This window comes from Acanthochromis polyacanthus, chromosome 15 (assembly GCF_021347895.1).
Source record: "Acanthochromis polyacanthus isolate Apoly-LR-REF ecotype Palm Island chromosome 15, KAUST_Apoly_ChrSc, whole genome shotgun sequence".
In the NCBI taxonomy this organism is placed as follows: domain Eukaryota; kingdom Metazoa; phylum Chordata; class Actinopteri; family Pomacentridae; genus Acanthochromis; species Acanthochromis polyacanthus.
In genome coordinates, this window is record NC_067127.1 from 11,851,901 (window position 1) to 11,873,164 (window position 21,264).

General features: G+C 40.7%; 2 protein-coding genes across 4 annotated transcripts; both read left to right on the forward strand.

Moving 5' to 3' along the window:
• The first annotated feature begins 69 nt into the window (after positions 1–69).
• ubtd1a (ubiquitin domain containing 1a) lies at positions 70–7,615 on the forward strand. Of its 3 annotated transcripts, none has more exons than XM_022205869.2 (5): positions 70–397; positions 821–907; positions 5,600–5,827; positions 6,314–6,499; positions 6,700–7,615. In XM_022205869.2, the coding sequence occupies exons 1-5, from the start codon at positions 346–348 to the stop codon at positions 6,912–6,914; spliced, it is 768 nt and encodes a 255-aa protein (XP_022061561.1). In that variant the 5' UTR covers positions 70–345; the 3' UTR covers positions 6,915–7,615. The 3 variants fall into 3 exon arrangements, with proteins under 3 accessions (XP_022061561.1, XP_051816174.1, XP_051816175.1); XM_051960214.1 differs by lacking the exon at positions 70–397 and adding an exon at positions 595–714; XM_051960215.1 differs by lacking the exons at positions 70–397; positions 821–907 and adding an exon at positions 1,504–2,381.
• Positions 7,616–8,613: 998 nt separating this feature from the next.
• rrp12 (ribosomal RNA processing 12 homolog) lies at positions 8,614–21,189 on the forward strand. The gene is made up of 34 exons (XM_022205868.2): positions 8,614–8,821; positions 10,296–10,525; positions 10,704–10,787; positions 10,893–10,969; positions 11,080–11,185; positions 11,271–11,387; positions 11,534–11,672; positions 12,429–12,556; positions 12,668–12,766; positions 12,851–12,942; positions 13,059–13,170; positions 13,335–13,435; positions 13,547–13,661; positions 13,741–13,883; positions 13,986–14,107; positions 14,198–14,262; positions 15,140–15,302; positions 15,389–15,543; positions 15,653–15,720; positions 15,841–15,934; positions 17,358–17,516; positions 17,622–17,702; positions 17,788–17,893; positions 17,988–18,095; positions 18,174–18,331; positions 18,422–18,513; positions 19,170–19,325; positions 19,416–19,588; positions 19,704–19,814; positions 19,894–19,940; positions 20,038–20,116; positions 20,199–20,266; positions 20,374–20,456; positions 20,546–21,189. Exons 1-34 carry the CDS (start codon positions 8,683–8,685, stop codon positions 20,661–20,663), a joined length of 3,888 nt encoding a protein of 1,295 aa, XP_022061560.2. The 5' UTR covers positions 8,614–8,682; the 3' UTR covers positions 20,664–21,189.
• Positions 21,190–21,264: the final 75 nt, after the last annotated feature.

Sequence of the window (21,264 nt, forward strand, 5' to 3'; positions counted from 1 at the left end):
AAATGACCGATTCATTATCTCCAATCCGTAGTATTATTCTGAAATCCTGTTCTGACGCAATTCGTGTACCTTGCGCATGCGTGCTGACTGGTAGAGCTTTAATACTAGATCAGTACAAACGGATTTCGCGGGTGGGCACTTTTCATTATGATTTGGGGGAAATATGGATATTGATTGCATCTGTTTTGGAGCATAGATTTCACGGAGGCTCTGCAGGATCTGACCGGTGACCAGTCCACCTGCCCTGCACCGACACTCTGATCCCAGCTGTCATCCTGCTGGATCTGTCTCCTGCTGATCGACTCGTCAGGATCCGGTGATAAGTTCACTTGGAAGCAAGTTCGGATGTGGCAAGCAAACTGCAGACGGATGCATAATTTAGCAGACTGGATTTCTGGTAAGAAGAAAAAAAATCATCACCGCTGTTGTTTTAAATAATGATGTAGAAAATAAAAATTGCCTACGTGAATCATAATCAAATCTGATCTGTTAATTATTAAACACGTGACACAAACTGTAAAATAGTGCATGAAGGCATTTCATATTTTTTGAACATGTGAATGGAGAGTCAGAGCATGAGCTTGAGGCGCGTGCCCCCGTCAGCTGGCAGTACACGTGACGTAAACAGAGCAGTTTGTCTGACCTCACTGGAACAAGGAGTGCTGAGCTGTCATTATTCCCTGATGATGCGCTGCACATCATTTCACATCATCAGTAACTGTTTATTTATCACACGTGCACTACAAAACATCTATGTTGAAATAAACGTCAAACACGATGCCCATGGATGTGTGATGTTCCTCTTGGGTCTCGTTTGCAGGGACAGTGATGGGAGGCTGTGTGGGGAGGAGCAGGATGGATGGACAAGTGAGCGCTCGGAGCTCGACAAGGAGCAAAAAACGTGGAGGTAAGAAGCTGGAACACGGAAGTTGTCGAACTAAGCACATATTTTAGTGAATGCACAAGAAAAATAATGAAGACAAGATGTTCTGAGACCATGATCCCCGAAGGCAGTTTCTGTACATTTGTTTTGGAGTTTGCTGTCATCTGCTGTTACAACTGAGATGAAAGATGCTTCAGCTTGAGCAAGCCAAGGCATTCTTGCAGGCCTAGAATATTTGCATTAAATTAGATTATATTAATTTATGCTAATTTTACTTTTTTCCTCTTAAGAGAAATGGCTTGCAATGCCTTAAATCAGTGATAAACAGCAGACATATGATGGTCCTACACACTATTATTAAAATTTCCCTCGGGATTAATAAAGTATTTATCTATCTATCTATCCGTCTATCTGTCTATCTGCACCCCCGTTGCACTGAGGACAATCTCAGTGTTAAAGCTCATAGTTTCAGGTGTTAAATCTGCCAAGCATCATGCCTTAGTTGTGTATTTAATCTGTGCTGAGGACCTACTCTGATGGGACAGATTATATAAACACTGTTCATTCCTTGTGAACAAGTGCCTGTGTGCTTGGCTGGATTGCCATGCATTATACATTGAGCAGCAGCAGCAGCAGCAGCAGCAGTGGTAGGGGCCTGCACAGAGAGTTTTCATGTCAGAGTCTGACCTACTTGGTGTCTCATGGCGATCTGCTCCAAACTATATTTACATGCAAAAGGAGATCATTTACCTGCGAGACAGACATGCCCACCCAGATGGTGTTCATAGACTCAGACCTTGTGTTTTGGTGAAATGAAAGCAGGTGACATCTGCAATGAATCTGGAAATGAAGCATCTGAGAAACTTGAGAGATTTGTATTTGTATTTGTACTTGGCGAAGAAAAACTATCACCTACTTGGGCCAATTCGCAGAAGTTTGACTTCTTCAAACAGACCGATTGTCTGACAAGGGTTTATTGTCTGTTAATAGGTTAAGCATGTTGCCTTTGGGTATTTCTATCCTGTCTCTGAATAGAGCTGATAGGATTAGACCTCTAAAGAAGCCACCTTCTGGCAAGGACACTTAACGTACTCTGCCCGCGTATTGAACCTCTTTCCACAAACGGGTCCAGAGATATTTTGAGGTTGTGTTTGTTATTAGAAGGGTTAAAAGTGGAGGAACTGTGGCCATTTCTAAGCAACTGGGGAACTGTCACAGTAGTTAAAAGAGCACTGAGTCTCAGTCAGCACTTCATGGTCAACTAGTTCAGGTGGCTGTTTCATGAATCGTCTGGCGTATCGTGTCAAGCCGGTTGGACACTACAGGGACGGTCCTCTTCTTCAGGCTCGTCTTCTGTAGCTCATCGTCGTGGACTTTTTATGTGCACAAGTTTGTCTCACATCAAGCTTCAGAGAAAGGACAGCTATGGGAGTACCTAACTCCAGGGAATACACTTACTATCACGCTCCAAATACACCCTTTAAGATTGTGCTGAAAAGTAAGTATAGATTTTTGTAGGCTAAGTGAAAAAAATTGCTTTCATGCTTTCTGCTTTCATGTTTGTCCAGCTCACTGTGTGTGCCATAATTTGTCCCAGAGGGGTTTGTGCTACTGTCTGTGCTGTTTTTACTGCTGCTATTGTACTGAGGTTTGCAGGTTTTCTCTTGGATTTGTGCTTCAGTGTTAGTTTATTATTAATCTACTGATATGGCAGAGCTGAAAATGAAATGCAATCACAAATGAAAAGCAACAATAAGGGAAATGGCTATAATAGAGGAAAATAATGAACATAAGAAAGAGGTTATGATAACATTATGTCCTATTTTCTGCCTCTTACCTAAATGCACAGATTATATGATTGTTTGCACAGCTCAGAAGACTAAAATATTATTAATATTTACTATCAATCACATCTATTAGTAGTTTAAAATAGTACATAACAGTAATGCAGCATAAACAGTAGGCCCTAAGTAAACTCATCTCATTTGCATGTCTGGATTTTATTTACTTGCTTTTATGGCAGAGTTTTAGGCATATAGGTGGTTAAGTTTTGTAATATTTTCCCACCCACTAGGACTAGTAGGGGAAAAAAAGACTTCAATTGAAAAGCTAAGCTTAGATTACAGGTAACCAGACGTCGACCTGAGGACGTGCCCTCAAAGCTGATCTCTCTCTGCCAGACGCACAGATTTACTACTGCAACTGGATGGATCAGAAGATATTCTTCATATACTGCAGACTATCATCACTGCGTACAGAGCACATTTGCCTCATTTGTACGTGCAAAAAAGCCCAAAGCATAAAAGTATGCACAGTAATGTTATGTAACAATACGTACAACCATTAAAAAATCTGGTCATGCACGCACCAGATGTCCCACGAACATTCAGTTTGCTAAGAATAGATCTTATTCTTTCTGAAGATACAGTTATCTCTGTGTCTGCTGGGCAGGTTGCTCATTAGGATTTCAGATGACCACATTATTTGCATTTGTTTGGTTGGCATTTTACTGCAGTTTTGCATGTTTGACTCTTCACATTAACAAAATTAGACATGGGGACTGAAAAAGCATGTTTGTGCAGGAGAAGTAAAATATTAAACATGTAAAAAACTATATTTCTTTGTGCTATTTTGCTTTGTGTCACAATGTTTAAAGTCTAAATTAGGAACTGAGAAAATTCTATACACTACCAGTCAAAAATTTGGACACACCTTCTCATTCAGTGATTTTTATTCAATTATTGTCAACATTGTAGATTAATATTGAAGAAATCGCATCTATAAAACAATACATATGGAATTATGTTGTAAACAAAAAATGTTTATCTTCAGTATTAATCTACAATGTAGAAAATAATACAAATAAATAAAAAACATTGAGTGAAAAGGTGTGTTCAAACTTCTGACTGGTAGTGGACATCTGAATGATTATGCAACCTGAAGCTCATGATAACAGGTCATTGTTTTGACCTGCATTGTTAATGACATATAAAATCATCCCACTTTGGGCTTATTTTGTGATGGAAATGACACCTAATTTCCAAGTTATCAACAGACTTTTATTTATTTTACTAAAAATCATCATGCATCAGATAGAAGCACGCACGTAAGTCAGTGTTTGTAAAAGCTTTGCTCTCTGTCTTTATTGAACTTTATGAACGTACAGATATAGGTGCAAGTACCTTCCTTTACAATAAAAGACTCCAGTGTGTCAAAAAATAAAAATAAGTGTTAAGTTGTCTATGTACAAATTTAATTCCATCAGAAATATATTCATGTTGTTAAAGAGAGTACTGCTTTTGTATCTATGTGAAATTTACAACTAAAATAAAAAGATTTGTAACATACAAGGTTTAATATTATACTTGAGATTTGTATTGATGTCCTTGGACATAATTGTTAGAAAATGTCCTGTCTTATTAATGGATAGCTTCTTTGTGTCTTTTCAAAATACTGCCTCTGCACCACAAAAGACCTTTAAATATCTACAAATGTCTATAAATTGAGAAAGTGTCATGTTGCATTGGTAAATGTTATATAAGACTCTAAAATGCATTCCTCTTATCTTGTTTGTAACACAAAATTGGAAAGGACACAACCACTCTATGCATCGCTTTTTTTTTTTTTTTTGCTTTAACATGTGATGATATGAAATTGATTAATAGTGGATTTGTGTTTCTGTTTGTTTGCTTGCTGGACTGGTGTGTTTTTTCGCTGTCTTTGATTGGCCAAAGAGTGCTCGTCCGTCCAACCAATGCCCTATGGGGTAGGAGCAGATAAATCCTGTTATGTGGAACCTGATTACTGCCTATAATCCACTGGTGTGCACTTGTGTATGTCAGTGTGTGTCAGTGCACATGTATGTGTTACTGGCCACTGCAGTAATCCACAGCACTATAAATAATCACTTTGATATTCCTCCCCCTGTGAATCAGTTTGACTTTCTCGGTATACCATTAAAGCAGATATGCTGTCTGCATGGGAACACCTGCAGAAGGTGAACGGAATACTGCTGCTGGAGCTCTGACAAGAAAAGCATGCAAATTAGTCAGCCTCTGCAGAAGGAATTAAATATCACAGATACTGATAGTGATGATAGATAACACAGCGGATTGCACTTATTCATGGGGTGTTGAGATGAGCCTTTTGGACCTTGTCTGACCTCTGACTAGTGTTGATGTGTCTGAGTGTGCATAACACAGCAAAGTGAGAATGTGTGTGTGTGTGTGTGTGTGTGTGTGTGTGTGTGTATGCATATATAGATTATCTGTGATTATGCTCTAACAGAAAAAGTAAACCATTTGAAATTTTTACAAATAATTTTCTGTGATTTATTTTGTCAGGAATTCTATCTTGGCACAACTCTGCCGAGGGAAATATAAATCTAAATTACATTAAAATGTTTCCTGACACTCACTGTTGCCTGAGGTAGTGGTAAAGAGCTTAGCCATTTTTAGAGCTGTCATGACCCGAGCCAGCACGGCAACCATCTCCATACTAAGCAGTTTTACTACCAGATGCCTGCTTTCATTGCTCTATTATCCCTTTATGATGTCAGAGCAACAAATTTACTGCGAAAAAGTTACCTGTTTAATTCCTTGGAAAGTGGAAGTTGGCTGCAAGAGCGTTGCCAAGATTATTTTGGGTTACAGGCTTTAGGTCGATTCTTGGAAGCGTTTGGATCAGACTTTAAAACTGCCTTGTTTTTTTTTCCAGGACGTAATGAGCCTCTCAAGAAGGAGCGTCCAAAATGGAAGAGCGAGTACCCGATGACAGAGGGCCAGCTCAGGAGTAAGAGGGATGAATTTTGGGATACAGCTCCAGCCTTTGATGGACGGAAAGAGATCTGGGATGCACTCAGAGCAGCAGCACTGGCGGCCGAGTGCAATGACCTGGAGCTAGCGCAGGCTATAGTGGATGGAGCCTGCATTACTCTGCCACATGGTATGAAAGCACGCATACACAAGCCCTTTTCAGATATGTAAAGCCCATCCATCTATAAATTATAAGCTGTAAATACCCCAGAACTTTAAGCACACATGCTTACCTCTGTGAGTAATTCTCAAAATGTCAGAGAACAGTTTGCAGAATCCCATGCATCAGTTGTTCAGAGATTACTGCTGTAGTAGTTACATAATAGTCGCAGTGCTGCGTGACCACTGTGAATGGACTGATGCACAAAAAGCCATGACAGAGTTAGATGGGGAAAAAAAGGCTGTTACTGCATATTTATCTGCTCACATGCAGGAGTGGTTTTGCTTTTAAGTGCTTTACTAGGGGAAGAACACTGATGTTATGGATGCAAATGTGACAGGCTCATACTTCCCCTGTTTGTTAACAATGGTAAAGAGTGGAGAGAGGTTAAAGCTGAAAAGTGATCGAAAGGTTTCTGGAACCTGGTCATTGATGTGAGTTGTTCTTCTTCTGCAGGCTCTCTCACAGAGAGTTATGATGAACTGGGTAACCGCTACCAGCTCCCGGCGTATGCTTTAGCCCCGCCTGTCAACCTCATCTCTGAAACATCCAGTGATGTCAAAGTGTCTGATTCCACACAAAAGCAAGCTCAGCCACCTCCCTGCAGACAAGAGTTCCAGCTGCGGGTGCGATTATCAACAGGTAACACCCAATATGACCTGTGATATGTATAATGTATAAGTTGAATGCCATTTAAATCTAAAAAACTGCAACAGCTTTCCCCATTTCATTTTATTTTGTCTAATCTAGGCTGGAGGCTGATTCATAATTCAGATCTTTTCAGCTCCTCACAGTTTGTTCAGACATCTGTGTCAACTCTTTATGCCCTGTGGTTTGCTCAGGAAAGGACGTGCGTCTGACAGCCAGCCTGGCCGACTCCATCGCCGAGCTAAAGAAGCAGCTGGAGGAACAGGAAGAAATTGATGTGACCCGTCAGAGGTGGTTCTTTTCCGGGAAGCTTCTGACTGACAAGACTCGTCTGCAAGATGCCAAGATCCAGAAGGACTATGTTGTCCAAGTGATTGTCAATATGAATTCCCCAGTCATAACTAACTGAGGAGTGAGAGAGAGGTAATGATTTGCAGAAAAGATCAATTATGTGCCAGGAGTAGGGCTTCAAATCACTTTCCAGTTGGTACAGTGGAATTTTGTGTACATTTTTATATAATAAATTATTGCTTTTTATTGCTCCTTTTTCTATTTTTCCTTTTTTCCAAATGAAGTAAGAATACTGAAAAGCACTGAAACACTTTAGATTCAACTTAGAGCCCTAACATGCACACCCCAGTGTCTGTCTGTTTGTGAAGACATCAGCTCACAGCTCTGTTGTTTACATGGCTTCCCCTCCTTGTCATGTCTGTTTGTACTTGTGCTTATTGATAAATTAAATGCGGTTCAATTGGGAACCTCAGTGAAGAAAAGCCATTCTTTCTCTCTTTTTCTCTCCTCCCTTCTCTCTGTCTTTATTTTGTAAGTTTTCTGTTATGCAATTTGAGAAATAGAAAGAAAACTGTAAATATCAGATGCAATATGTGTTGTTTTCGTCATGTATCTACGTGCACATGCTACGTTTTCAATGCACAACTGTACATTCATGATAAAGACACGGAATGTATCGAAGGCACCTTTATAAAAGGTAATATGAGATGATCAGATTTGTTTTTTATTTCATCACTTCAGACAAGATACTGTAGTTTTATGTACAATATGATGCTCACTGTACTTGAATAACTTATCAATAAATATTGTAAATTTCAAGTCACTCTCTGCTTTCTTGATTTTAGCCAATTTAATGTTCTCAAATGGGTGTTACATTCCAAATTAAGTGATTTTCTGCCAAAAACAGATTATCATCAAGCTTATATATGTCTCCATCTGCTGCTATTATACAGTCATATTGTGCAAATACACATACACTTATATTTGTGGCGACAGTAAAGTTACAGTGCACATTAAAAAGTATTTACCCTTCAGGGAAGTTTTCCCCTTTTTATTAGTTTCAATACTGAATAATAGTCACCTTAATTTGATAAGAAATGATAAATAAAAGACTCTTTCATGTCAAAGTGAAGATTTCTAAGTAAGATACAAAAGCAATTGCATGAGTCAATACTTAGTAGACACACTTGTGGCCATAATTACAGCTTTCATGCATGTGGATAGGTCTTGTTCACTCTTGTATATTTGGATACCACAGCTCCGTCAGGTTGCATGGGGATTCTGAATCTTTTTTGTAAAATTTTGTCCAAAAAAAAAAAACACACATTAAAGTGACTCTGAATCAATGCTGAAAAGTAATAAAAGGGGAAACTTCTAATGGGGGTGGATACAGTTTGTAGGGGCTGTCTTTGTAAAACTTTAACAAATCTATACTTGATCAAAGACATGTTTGCAGTGTATTTAGGCATGACATTTATGACTAAAGCAGTATTATAGTATTGATTCTGATGTTTAGGTTTATTTTTGGTGTGTCTGATGTCCCTTGATCTTAATTGGAAACAACATCACTTACACAACAGTCTCAGGTCAGCGTTCAGCTCTACCTGTTCATCAGCTTCTCACAGTCGCCTTCTGCAGATAATGATAATCACAGTTGTCATGGAGACTAAGCTGACGTGCGAGCGCACAAGTGTTGTGATGTTTCTTTACATCATGTACAGAAAACTGTGGCTGTTGTTTGTGGTGGATGGCGCCACCTACTGCTAAAACAACAACAAAGCCCGGCCAGACACGTGAGCGCACCCGTGACGTCATTTCTAAGCGACGGAGTCATCTGGAGCTTCTCAGTCGGTTCGGGGGTAACGTGATTATTTTCAACCCCGAAAATGGTGAAATCGGGGAAACTTCGGTCCGGGACGGGGTCGAAACTCAAGCGGTGGAAAAAAGGACACAGCAGCGACTCCAACCCGCAGTCGAGTCGCTTTCGGCAGGCTGCTAAAAGCCGCTTCTTCAGCCGACCCAGCGGTAGGTTTCCCTTCACACGTGGGTCTCTGGCCGCTACTGCTAACACAAGGTAGCTTTAGCCATTTAACTTGTAACTGCACATGCTAACTTGACATGTAGCACCAGCGTATTCTAATCGGAAATATAACTTCCTTTCTTGCCCCCTTTTCCGTTTAGTGAGTTTGACACACTTGTCTGTCAATTTAGTTTTCGATTATGAACAACTGCTGTCTGTTTGTAGCTCTGAGAATCAAACTGTTGAACATCGTCAAGATAACAGTTCATTATTGATGAAGTTCCAGTGCTAAACAGCTGTCATTAAAGTTTGAACCTTTAACTGCAATTATATTTGACAAGATTGAACTTTTCTGTCATTGCACACGGTATTAAGACAACTAAATGCAGGTTGTCATCTGACCAGAAGTGCAAAAGCAGCAGGAAAACACAATATATATATAGTATGGATATACACAGTATGAACAGAGGGGTATGAGCACACTAAATGCATTTGTAGATATTAATAGAAAGATTGATAAATGTGCAAATACAGGTAGGGGTAAATGATGGCATAAGCAGTATACACAGTATTAACAATATGGGCAATAGAAACCATATAAACAGTATGACAAATATGCAGTATATACTTGATATAAATTGCATAGACATTATGGAAATTTAAGATATATACAGTACAGGCAGTATATATTGTTTGAGGGTACACTGTTTACATCTACACACTGGTTGAGATGTGTACTAATTATAACTCTGTATGTGTGTAATTCCTCAGTTTATGAGGACTAGTATTAATTAAACAACAATGTGATTGAAGCCAGCATTGCTTCCTTCTGAAAAAGTTGACTGGATATCAGTTCATGTAAGTGATCACCTTCAAACAACTTAAAAACTGCAGGCCAGCTCATTGATTTGTGGTCATGGATCCATTTAAATCCAGCAGACGCAGCCAATATGATGGACCAGATTGCACCCTGTATCTCTGTGTCTATCCCCTTGCCATTTCTCAGACGACATCCTCTATTCCACTTCACTGTCTTAGTTTTTCCCACCAGAGATGTGAGTGGAGGAGTCGAGGAAACAGGCCTTGTTGTTTCAAAGAGGCATCAATTAAATATGATGCATTATCTAGTTAATATCTCTGTCAGAGGAGAAGAGCAGTATTCATGACAACTTACAGTATATATTATATATGACAAAGATATGGTTGTCATACATTTTTAATTTTTTATGTTGCACATGTATAGACATGCTGGAAAGTATAAAAGAGGTGTTACACACAAATGAGTACAGTGCAGATACACAGTGACATATATTCTTAACACATATTTGTCAGTTCTGCTCCCAACATGGTTTGTTTATTCCATGCATGTCATGCCTCTTTTATTTCATAGGAACTCTATCGTGGCCTCGTATGACTTCCATTTAACATACAGGGAAGTCAACTCATTATGATGTAATATCTGTTCTTTTTTCCAACCAGGAAAGAGCGACCTGACTGTTGATGCTCTGAAACTTCACAATGAGCTGCAGGTCGGTCCGCTGGAGGTCGGTGCAGGTGGCCGTAAAGAGGCCTGCATGGAGGAGGATCCAAATGAGATACTGTCAGAGAGAACCTCAGGCACCTTCCTCAGCGGCCTGTCGGACTGCTCCAACCTCACCTTCAGAAAGGTGCAGCGCTTCTGGGAGTCTAACTCAGCTGCTCACAAAGAGGTGGGTGTTACACTAACGTCAGCTCATTTCGTCAAAAAAAACCACATTATTAAATAGCTTCGTACAGTTGATTTACAATGTTGGCAAACTTCCCTAATTTTCCGCACTGAAAAGTTATACATGACATTTTTAAAAGTTTCCCTGTTGCTATAGTCTTGTCATCTTATATATTTTACAGATTTGTGCAGTGCTGGCGGCTGTTACTGAGGTGATCCGTGGCCAAGGAGGGAAGGAGACTGAAACAGAATACTTTGCCGCTTTGGTGAGAGCTGCCTTTTTAAGTGTTTTCACAAAGACCTTGCAAACAACTTGTGGCGTATCAAAATCAATCTCGGTTTTGTGACTGAAATTGTCTGCGTCTTTGCAGATGACCACCCTGGAGGTCGTGGATACACCAGAGTCCCAGGCTGCAGTGGCGTATCTCCTGAACCTCGTCATGAAACGGTAGAGCTCAAACATCTTCTGTCCTCCACAACAAACCCATGGGCATGTCGCAGCTCATTAGTTATGACCGGACATGTTTTTAAATCTGCTTGGTGCGTTGCAATCCTTAGGGTTCCTGCTCCTGTGCTCATGTCTAAGTTCTCAGACACCACCAAGGCTCTGATGGACATCATGTCTAAGCAGGCAACGTCTGACACCGCCTCTGCTCTCAGATGGGTGAGTAGATTTGTCTCCCCGATTGTCTCGTTGTGTTCATTGTTGAAAACTGTTGCAAAATTGATTTTATTTTGCACATCTATAGATCCTTTCATGCCTGGCAACTTTGCTGAGAAAGCAGGACGTCTCTGTCTGGACTTACCCGTCGACTCTTCAGGCTTATCACGGCCTCCTAAGCTTCACAGTGCACAGCAAGCCAAAGGTCAGCCCCATCAGCCCACTAGTAGCTGCTAAACCACTTTGCGTTGTCTGTCTCTGATGTATTAGTTGTTGAATTCAACATTCAGTGAGATATGACAAGTGTGGAATCTCATACCACTTAAATTTCTCTTCACTTTTTCCTCTCAGGTCCGTAAAGCAGCACAGCAAGGTGTTTGTTCTATTCTCAGAGGCAGTGACTTCTTATTTAAAGATAACGCTCCGACCCATCACCCTGCTGCAGTCACCACAGCCAAGTTCTGCATAAAAGAAATGGAGCAGGCAGGAGGTAAGACATCATAACCAGTGGAGTACTCCAGTCATGCATATAGCACTCTAGCACAGAAATGCACCTTTTGTGTTTTCTCAGGAACAAATCAGAAATCAATTAGAAGTTAATGATTAAGACTGTGGTTGAAAGAAACCAATACAGGCTGAAGGGAGAATTGATCTTGGCCTGCATGTGTTACACAATAAAAGCTCTGCTATGAACGATTTCTGTAGCTTTGGAGTGGCAACATTTATGGATGTTAGCTAAAATGTCACTGTATGTTGTGTTGTACTAAATCGTTCTATATTTGTTTCGTTTTAATGACAGTTTAATTTCTTGTGTTGTTGAGCTACATGTGCAATCTCCAGGTTGATTAAGATAAAGATTTGCAGAGTGATCATGTGCTTGTTGTTTAGACAAGCCGTTGCGCTGAGAAACCCAAACTGTGCCACTAGTTTCTTTAGACGGAGCTGTTTCTCTCCTTCGTGTCAAAAGCATAATGATGTAACGTTAACAAAGCAATAGGAGCAGATTAAAGTCGGTTCTATGATTAATTTCAACTATTAAACAGAGGGAATTAGAATAAAGGCCTGCCTCGAATACAACCCTGCTTCAAATAAAGGTTTGTTGCATTCTGAATTAGAGATGAATAAAGATTCTGGCCACTATTTGAGGAAATGCAGTATTTGTTCTTACAGTGATGAACAAAAATCATGTGTGCGATTCTGTGGTTGTCCAGAAAGTTGCAAATTTTGTATGTTTATTTCCTCTCAGGCAGCAAAGAGGACACCACCACACTTCATGTGCTCGGCCTCCTGAAGGACCTGATGGGGACTTTTCCTCTGGGAGCCGTCAAGTCCTGCTGTGAGACTCTGCTGCGAGTGATGACACTCAGCCACGTGGTGAGAACACACAAATAAGCCCAGACGCAGCCAGATATTTTTTTTTTTTGTTCACCTACATGGATATTCAAATGTATGTTTCTAATGAATTTAACGTGTTTGTGGCTGCAGCTGGTGACAGCCAGTGCCATGCAGGCCTTTCATAGGCTGTTCTGCGGGAAGCCGAATGCTTCGACCCTCTCACCAGAACTCAACGCACAGATCATCACGGTGAGGGAATGCACACAAAACAAGTATGCTTCAGTCATAATGCAAAGCTTGATGTGAAAACTCATTTTTAATTCTCATTTACAGGCTCTGTATGATTACCTGCCCAGTGAGAACGACCTGCAGCCTCTACTGGCGTGGCTTGCCGTCATGGAGAAAGCACATGTTCACCTGGCAAGGTAATAAAATGTATTTTCTCATAGCAGCATGGCTGATTTTACTTGTAATTGCTGTTTTTTTTCCAGTTGTATAAGTCTGCAGGCAGTTGATCAACAGCTTCTATGTTTTCGTCTAGTTTGCAGAGTTCTCTGAGTTTGGGCCACCTCCCTCGTCTTTTCTCTGCTGCCATGTCCTGCCTGCTGTCTCCTCACACACAGGTGGTTTCTGCAGCTACCAACACACTAAAGGTAAAGTTGAATGAGATGTTTCAGTGTGTCAGGAGTTGTGAGGTGTTTCTAGATTGTAATGAAATCTTGTATTCCTCTATCTTCTGACTAGCTGATTGCTGATTTTATTTGTTTTGCAGTGTATGCAGGCTCCTGATTGAATTATTTATGCTTATCTCTGTCAGACTTTGCTGACTGAATGCGTCGCCCCTCACATGGAGGAAATGGGAATGATCACTGCCACCGCCTCTTCCGGGAACCCCTCATACATCTGCAAAATGTTTCGGTATGATCCCTAACTGTTTGGCAAGCGAGTCTCAGGCTTTTTGCTTTCTGTTTGTGGAGACGACATGGACTTGCTCCTCGTGATAACAGTGACTGTGTGTATGTGTTCCAGCATCATAGAGGAAGGTCTGTCCTATCGCTTCCATGCCTCCTGGCCGTTTGTGCTGCAGGTCCTCGGTTGCTTCTATCGAGCTGCAGGGAAACAAGCTCACCCTATCATGACCAAGGTACAGTCGCAGAGCTTTAAAAAGCACAGTATGTTAAAGGTAAAAGCTTGGCTGAGCGTTTGTGTTGTGTTCTGGACAGTCCCTGCAATCTCTGGCAGACCTGCGCTCCACTCCTCAGTTCCCCTTCAGTGGTGAGTTGGACCTGGCAGTGGGAGGAGCTGTGGAGAGCATGGGACCTGAAGTAGTGCTGGGTGCTGTGTCTCTCAACATCACCGGCTACGAGTAAGTGCACATGCAGAGACACAGACACTGTGGAGAACTTTTCCTGTTGGTTTTGTGCTTTAAATTACTGTGCTTGATTGTATTTTTTCTTGTTTCCGTTAGCGATGACTTGGAGTTCCCTCGCAGCTGGCTGATCCCTGTCATTCGGGACCACGTGAAGAACACTCAGCTTGGTTTCTTTGTTTCCTATTTCCTCCCTCTGGCCTCTACACTGAAGCAGAGAGGTAAACCAAGTGCTAAATGCTCTACCTGAGGGTGGTGTAACTGGGAAGGAGGCTTGTGTATTAACTGATGAATCTGTTCTTGTGTCATAGCTGAAGAGTTGGAGCAAGCGGGACAGAAGCTGGAGGCCAAAGTCTACCAGACCTTACAGCTTCAGGTGATTTAACAGACTTAATGTGTCTCCTTGTTTTAACCCTCTGAACACCAAGCAGTTTCTGGGTGTTTTTACCCCATTTGTTTCAATGTGGGCAAATTTTTCATTGCAAAATAAAGTCCTGCACCTCTATGGAAACAGCACAACCATGGCTCTTAAAAATGTCTTTTATTCACGATGACAAAGTTCTATTGCCATACGTTATGAAGAAAGACAAGACTATAGTTGAATTTATTTTATTTTTCATTTAAAAAAAGAATAATGTTGCGTCTGTTGATTTCATTATTTTAAAGTCCCATCAGGTGGTATACTTTACTTTAAAGCAAGAAAAGTTAGCTCTCCATGCAATAAATAGTGTATAATTTGCTGCTTTCATTTTTATTTAGTTTCTGTATTTGTCTCTTATCTGCTTTGTGCAAGCACAGTCAGCAGTTTACCCTAAATCACTCCAGTTCAGCTGTAAACTTCCTACTTTTATGACTGTTGATCATAGCCGAGACAATAATTGTTTTTTGGTTGTGCTGACAAGTGCAGATTTTTTTTGTTTTTTATCCCAATCATGTTATGGCAGTTTTTTCTTTTGAAAGAAAAATGTCGCGTGTTGTGATTATGGTTGAATTTCTTATTTTTAAGCTTGGATATTGTTTGTTTTTCAGACATGATTAGTTCAAGTGCTGTTGAAAATCCAATGGTTTTACTTGTTTTTACAGGTTCTTACTATGATAATGGTGCTTTTTTCTTTTTTCCCCCTCTCTCTTTTTATAGCATGCATTTCAAACTTGCTAGTGGGTTTTGGGGTTCAGAGGGGTAACTTGGTGATACACAGACCCAGTGAGTAAGTTTGAAGATCTGCATGTGTGTCCATGTGCTCTTTTTCTAGATTTGGACCATGCTTCCTGGCTTCTGCACATGTCCTGTGGACCTCATAAAATCTTTCAAAGGCATGGCCCGCACACTTGGCATGGCTATTAATGAGCGGCCAGACCTGAGACTGACAGTGTGCCAGGCTCTACGCACCATCATCAGCAAGAGCTGCTCCACTGGTAGGAAGACGTATGACGACACATAGAAACTACTCAGCTGCTTGAGTCTGTTAAATCAAACCACTCAAGAACGTTTGTTTCTGCAGAGGAGGAAAAAGCTGAAATGGGCCGCTTCTCTAAGAACTTCCTGCCCATCCTTTTCAACGTGTACAGCCAGCAGCCTGTAGCTGGAGAGTCTGGAACCTACAGGATGGCTGTACTGGACACCATCAAAGTCTATTTAACTGTCACTGAAATGCAGGTGAGTTCAGTTTTGCACATTGTGCAGCACAATTTTCCTGCACGGTAACGCAGTATTTATTTTAGTAATTTAAGTTTGCCATGTCACTAATCAAAACTGTCATCCTCAGATGGTCTGCACATTCCTGCAAAAAGCCACAGAGAGACTGACCAGCTCACAGTCCACTGAGTTCACGCGGTAGGACATAAACGTAGATATGCTGCTGTAGAAATTTGTCTGTCATACATGCATATTCTAGGATATGGTAAATTTCAGTATATTTACTCTGCCAGTACATTTGTCTCATCTACTTTCCAGACTGTCAGTGATGGACCTTGTGGTTGCTATGGCTCCCTGTGTGGATGAGGCCACCATGACTAAAACGTTTGAGCTGATTAGGCCGTACTTGGAGGTAAGAGTTTGCACAATATGCTTACAGTCAGTGTAAAACAATTAAAATATTGTGCTCTGTGTTTGTCACACCACAGACAACTATTATCAAGCACCCAGATAAATTTCAGTGATCACTAAAATCATCCCATATATGAAATTAGGTTTTAGAATAAGACAAAAATAAGCAATATTGTTTGGTTTTAAAGTTTGGAATGTGTCTGCTTAAGGTGGGGTTGACAGCTTTCACACCAGCCCAAATACAGTGCACCAAAAATCTGAAATAATTTTAAGTGAACCAAACAAGTTCACATTATACAGATTATTGTTGAGATGGAATAATGGGTTTTTCCGTCTCAACTGCTAAGGGGCTTTCTGCTTGACCATCTCTGTTCTGCTTGAAGCTTTTTATCATTTACCGTGATCTATTTAAAATGGTATCTGTGAAATTTTAAATTATGTCAATTAGTCAATATTTTCTTAATTAAATTGCCCATCAACCCACTTCAGCAGAGTTTTTTTTTTTGCATCTTAATACTTGAGCAACAATATCTCAGGAGCTATTAGAGAAAAAAGCCTGACATTTTCACTGAAGTTGTTGCTCATTATACCATTAATTTATATTTTGAAATATTGGACAAGTAGAAGAAGTAATTAAATCTATTAATCTATTAAATCAGTTGAAATATGAAGTAAAATTAATGGTCACATTTTTTTAACAAAAACATGTTATCAGATAATATAAAAAATTAAAATTTTACAAATATCTTTAGAAATTTCCATATTTTATGCTGTAAAATATTCAAGCAAATCAGAGATGGTTGGGCAGAAATTATTCTGAAAATTTGATTATTTGAAATGGGATAGTGTTGGACTGGAGGATGAAGGAGATAATGGGCTCAGCCTGATTTACCAGTGGTGGATTACATGTGAAGAAAGTTTGAAAAACCCTGTACTATAAAATAGTTACGGATGGATGGATGGATAGATACTTATTATATTAATCCTGAGGGAAATTCAGATTCAGAGGTGGGTGTTGATCGTGACGCTCAGCTCTCCATCAGTATGGCTCTTCACATTATCATTCCTCCTCTTCATTTTCATCATTTTTAGTACATAAAATAAGGAAGCCCTCCTGTTGTGCATATTTGGGCATTCAGCGAAGATTCATTTGTGCAACTATGTAGAAAACTGTGGGCTGTAATCAGTGTAGTAACTCATGATCAAGTGGAGAAGCACTGATGCTAGTGTAGTCTGGTTTTAGCTTGTCAAATTCTCGCTGGTCTAGTTCTGTCTTTTCACATTCTTTTCAGCATTTTTCTGACTTGTATTATGTGTGAAACAGATATCTGAATTTCCCATTAAACTCATGTGCAGTTTTTAATTCAAGCCTATTGAAGTTTATTTCTTGTTAACTTTGTGTCTGTTGCTGCATTTATCTTCAGACCAAAGAGCCGGGCATGCAGAAGAAGGCGTACCGTGTGCTGGAGGAGATGTGTGGAGCAGAGAGAGAGGAGTGCAAATCGTTTGTAGTTTCTAATCTGGAAACGCTCAAAGTCGTCCTGCTTGAAACCCTGAAAAAAGCTTCTTCACCAGCCAAGAGGGTGAGGCGGCTTTGTAGAGAGGAACAAAGTAAACAAGACATCAGATGAAACTGCGTGTCTTGGTTTACGGTGTTTGATCGTGTCTGTGCTGCTTCTTCTCCTCAGCCGAGACTGAAGTGTCTGATCCACATCGTGAAAAGGTTAAATGAAGAACACAAAGACTTTATCACTGCGCTGCTGCCAGAGGTACCAATAAAAATAAGTGTTGGCAATCACACAACCACTGTGTGCTGATATTTATCAATTTTTACAAGGAGGTTCTCTCTTCTAGGTGATCATATGCACCAAGGAGGTCTCTGTCGGAGCTCGCAAGAACGCCTACACTCTCCTGGTGGAAATAGGAAATGCTTTTGTCCGCTTCTGTGGGAACACAAAAGGTGTGAAAGGTGTATGCATGGATGCAGATTTCTCATTTTGAGGTTTTGCTAGGTTCATTCCGAGCATGTAACTGAGCATCTCTCTCTGATCCAGATGCCATGGAGCAGTATTTGGTGTTGCTGTATGCAGGACTCACCAGCTCCGTCACCATGATCACCTGTACAGTGCTGGCGCTAACACGTCTCGTGTTTGAGTATAAAGGTAGGCTGGCTGACTTTAAGCACTTTCCTGGCGGTGATTTGAAAGCAGGATTCACGCTGCTGCTTTTTTCATTTCCAGACTCCGTCGAGGTGACCACCATGGAGCAGCTGCTGCACAACGTCTGTCTGCTGCTGTCGTCTCGTACCAGAGAGATCGTCAAAGCCGCCTTGGGCTTCATCAAGGTCATCCTCTTCATCATGGACCCCAAGACTCTGGCCTCACATGTTGCTGTCATGGTACGCGTGGTGCTTTCTTGTTACAGGGAGTGGCATGTTAAAGAGATTTGTGCCATGTATTAAAGAGTTTTCACTTTTTCTTGTGTTCAGATGGAGGGCATTGGAAACATCAAGGATGATGTAAGGAGGCACTTTAGAACCAAACTGAAGAACATCTTCACTAAATTTATCAGAAAGTTTGGGTGAGTGCTCCATCCAACACATGCTCAAATAAATGTCCATGACAGCTGATTTTTCTTTTTTTATGTCTTCCTTGCCCGTGTAAAATCTTGTTTTGTTAAGTGTTTTGTGTGGGGTTTTTTTTGTGTGTGGGTAGCAAATAATTGTGTTTTTGAAACTGGAGTGGAGTTATTTGATTTCTGTGGCAATATTTGATCTTTAGGTGCATCTCTGATTGATTCTGTTGTCTAATGAATGAGGCTGATTGCTTTATTAATTAAATAAGGCAGTGAACCAGAACTGTCTAACTGTACTATAAGGTGTTTACAGGACCACTAATGTTTATCTATTCAAATGCTAACCTTAACAAAGGAGTTATTTGTTTTCTAATGTTGTTTTGGAATTGAGATATGGATTGAAGATGACATGATTCCCCATAAACATCACCGTGTCATTCCTTTGTATCTGTAGCATATATAATTTGGTCTGCATTCACCTCATTTTTTTGTTTTATGGCTTGATTTTTTTCCCTACCTCTCTGGTCATACTGTGTTTAGACATTACGTGTCTTGATGGTGTCAAATGTCTCCTCCTGGAAATGTGTAACACCGCGATGTGAAAGTGTCATGCACTGTTTGTATTTTCTTTGCTTGTACCTGATTATCTGCTGTATTTCCAGTTTTGAGCTGGTGAAGAGCATGCTGCCTGCAGAACACCACAAGGTGCTGGCAAACATCCGCAAGGCCGAGGCTCGCAGCAAGAGGAGGAAACAGGCAGCGGAGGAACAGGACGACTCTGAGAGCGAAGAGGAGGCACCGAAAGCAAAGAGCGAAAGGTAGACTGCAGTTCCTTCAGCCAAACCCTGCCTTTCTATATATGTTTGTCTGTTTCCTCTCTAAAAAACCTTCTGTCCTGTCCTTCATAGCATTGAGGACATTCTTGCTGAGTCCGACAGCGATTTGTCAGAGGATGAAGGAAAGGCTCGTAATGGACAGAAGAAAGCAGGGAAGCAGCAGAAAGGACGGGCCTGGCTTAAAGAGGGAGGGGAAGATGACCCGCTTAACTTCCTGGATCCCAAGGTTTCCCAGAGAGTGCTGGGTAATGAAGTCCTTTAATTTTTTTTGTGTTTGATTCTGCTGCCAGCTCCTGGATTTCATGAAGAAATAAGCTTGTTGCATTCTGTAGTGTTAACATGATTTCAATTGTTCCTCAGCCACAAACCCAGAACTGAAGAAGAGCGCCAAGGTTGACCACGGCTTTAAAGTGACCTCAGATGGACGGCTAATCATTAGAGATGATGAAGAGGAGGACGTGAAAGACAAAGGCAAGTGGAATCAATACAGTCCCTTACTTTGCTTTATTTCTGAACAGGCTGCAACAGTAACTATTCCATGTTCTCACAGATGGTGCAGAGATGAAAGACATCCTAGAAGAGGCGGGAGTCAAAAGTGTAAGTGCTTACTGTACACAGTGTTGGATTTATTGTTTTGGAGACATTTCATGACTGTTTTGTTCACTATTTTACCTTACTTTTACAAAACCTTCAGAAAAAGTCCCAGAAGAGGAAGTTTCAAGATGACAACTTTGATGACGACATGGACGTCGAGCCCCAGTTTTCATATAAAGGTCCATTGAGTTTTTTAAGGTGACAGTTTGAGCAGCTTCCTAGATGTCATGTTGACAATGTTTGTGTTTTGTTGTCACTCAGCTGGAGGTTCAGGTATCCACAGACCCCTGGGAGGCCGCCAGGACATTGGAGGTGATTACCAATCAAAGGTGAGTCCGACCACATGCAAAAAAAAACGTGTTAATGGAAGTGGCTGGACTGGGATTTGGTGTGGTTCTGGAAACTGATTCTGAGTGTCTGCTTTTGCTTCTTTCAGAAAGGAAAAGGAGATGTGAAGAAAAAAGGGAAGCTCGATCCTTACGCTTACATCCCTCTGAAGAAGGCCCAGCTCAATCGCAGGTGAGAGCAGCTGTTCAGTGAAACTCTCAAAGAAAACTGATGTATTTAACATTTCCTGAGGCCAACATGATTTAATTTTACATTCGCAGAAAACGTGCCAAACTGCAGGGCCAGTTCAAGGGCATGGTGAGAGGAGCCCAGAAGGGGGCGCTGTCTGGAAAGAAAATGCAGAAGAAAAGAGGAAAGCTTGAAGATCAAACTATTTAACTCGGTGGACTCTAAACGTGTTGTGTGTGTGATGGCGTGTTCATACACATGCTACAGTGTGGACATGCAACTTGGATGTATGTGTGTGTTTCTGACAGACTGTCTACAAAGGTGGACCCAGTTTGTTTTTAAACTGTGCCATCTTTCAACGCTCCCAAAATGCTCTGATTGACATTAAACAGTCAGACACTAAATGAATAGGTCTGTTTGTGACCGCAAAAATCTTCAATGTGCTGTCCCTGCATTGATGGATATTTTCAGACCAGGTGGAAGAACAAGAAATTGCTTGTGTGTCATAATTTGTGTCTACATCAGATAAATCTGTTCCTAATGATAAACATAAATTTGTTTGTGTTGAAATATAAATGCAGACTTTAGTACAGGAGGAGTGATGTGTGCCTTTTGGTATTTAGCTGCTTGAGGGTGCTGTAGACTTTTAAATGTTTAATGGTGAAAAAGAGCGTTCATGGATGTTTTTAAGATGATTTAAATACGCCATTAAAGCTGTTTTCGGACTGAAACAGAAGACACAGAAACTCTTATTTCCAGCCTGCAGTTTTTTCCTGACAATGCAGCTTCAAGACGCTGAGACAAAAAAGCT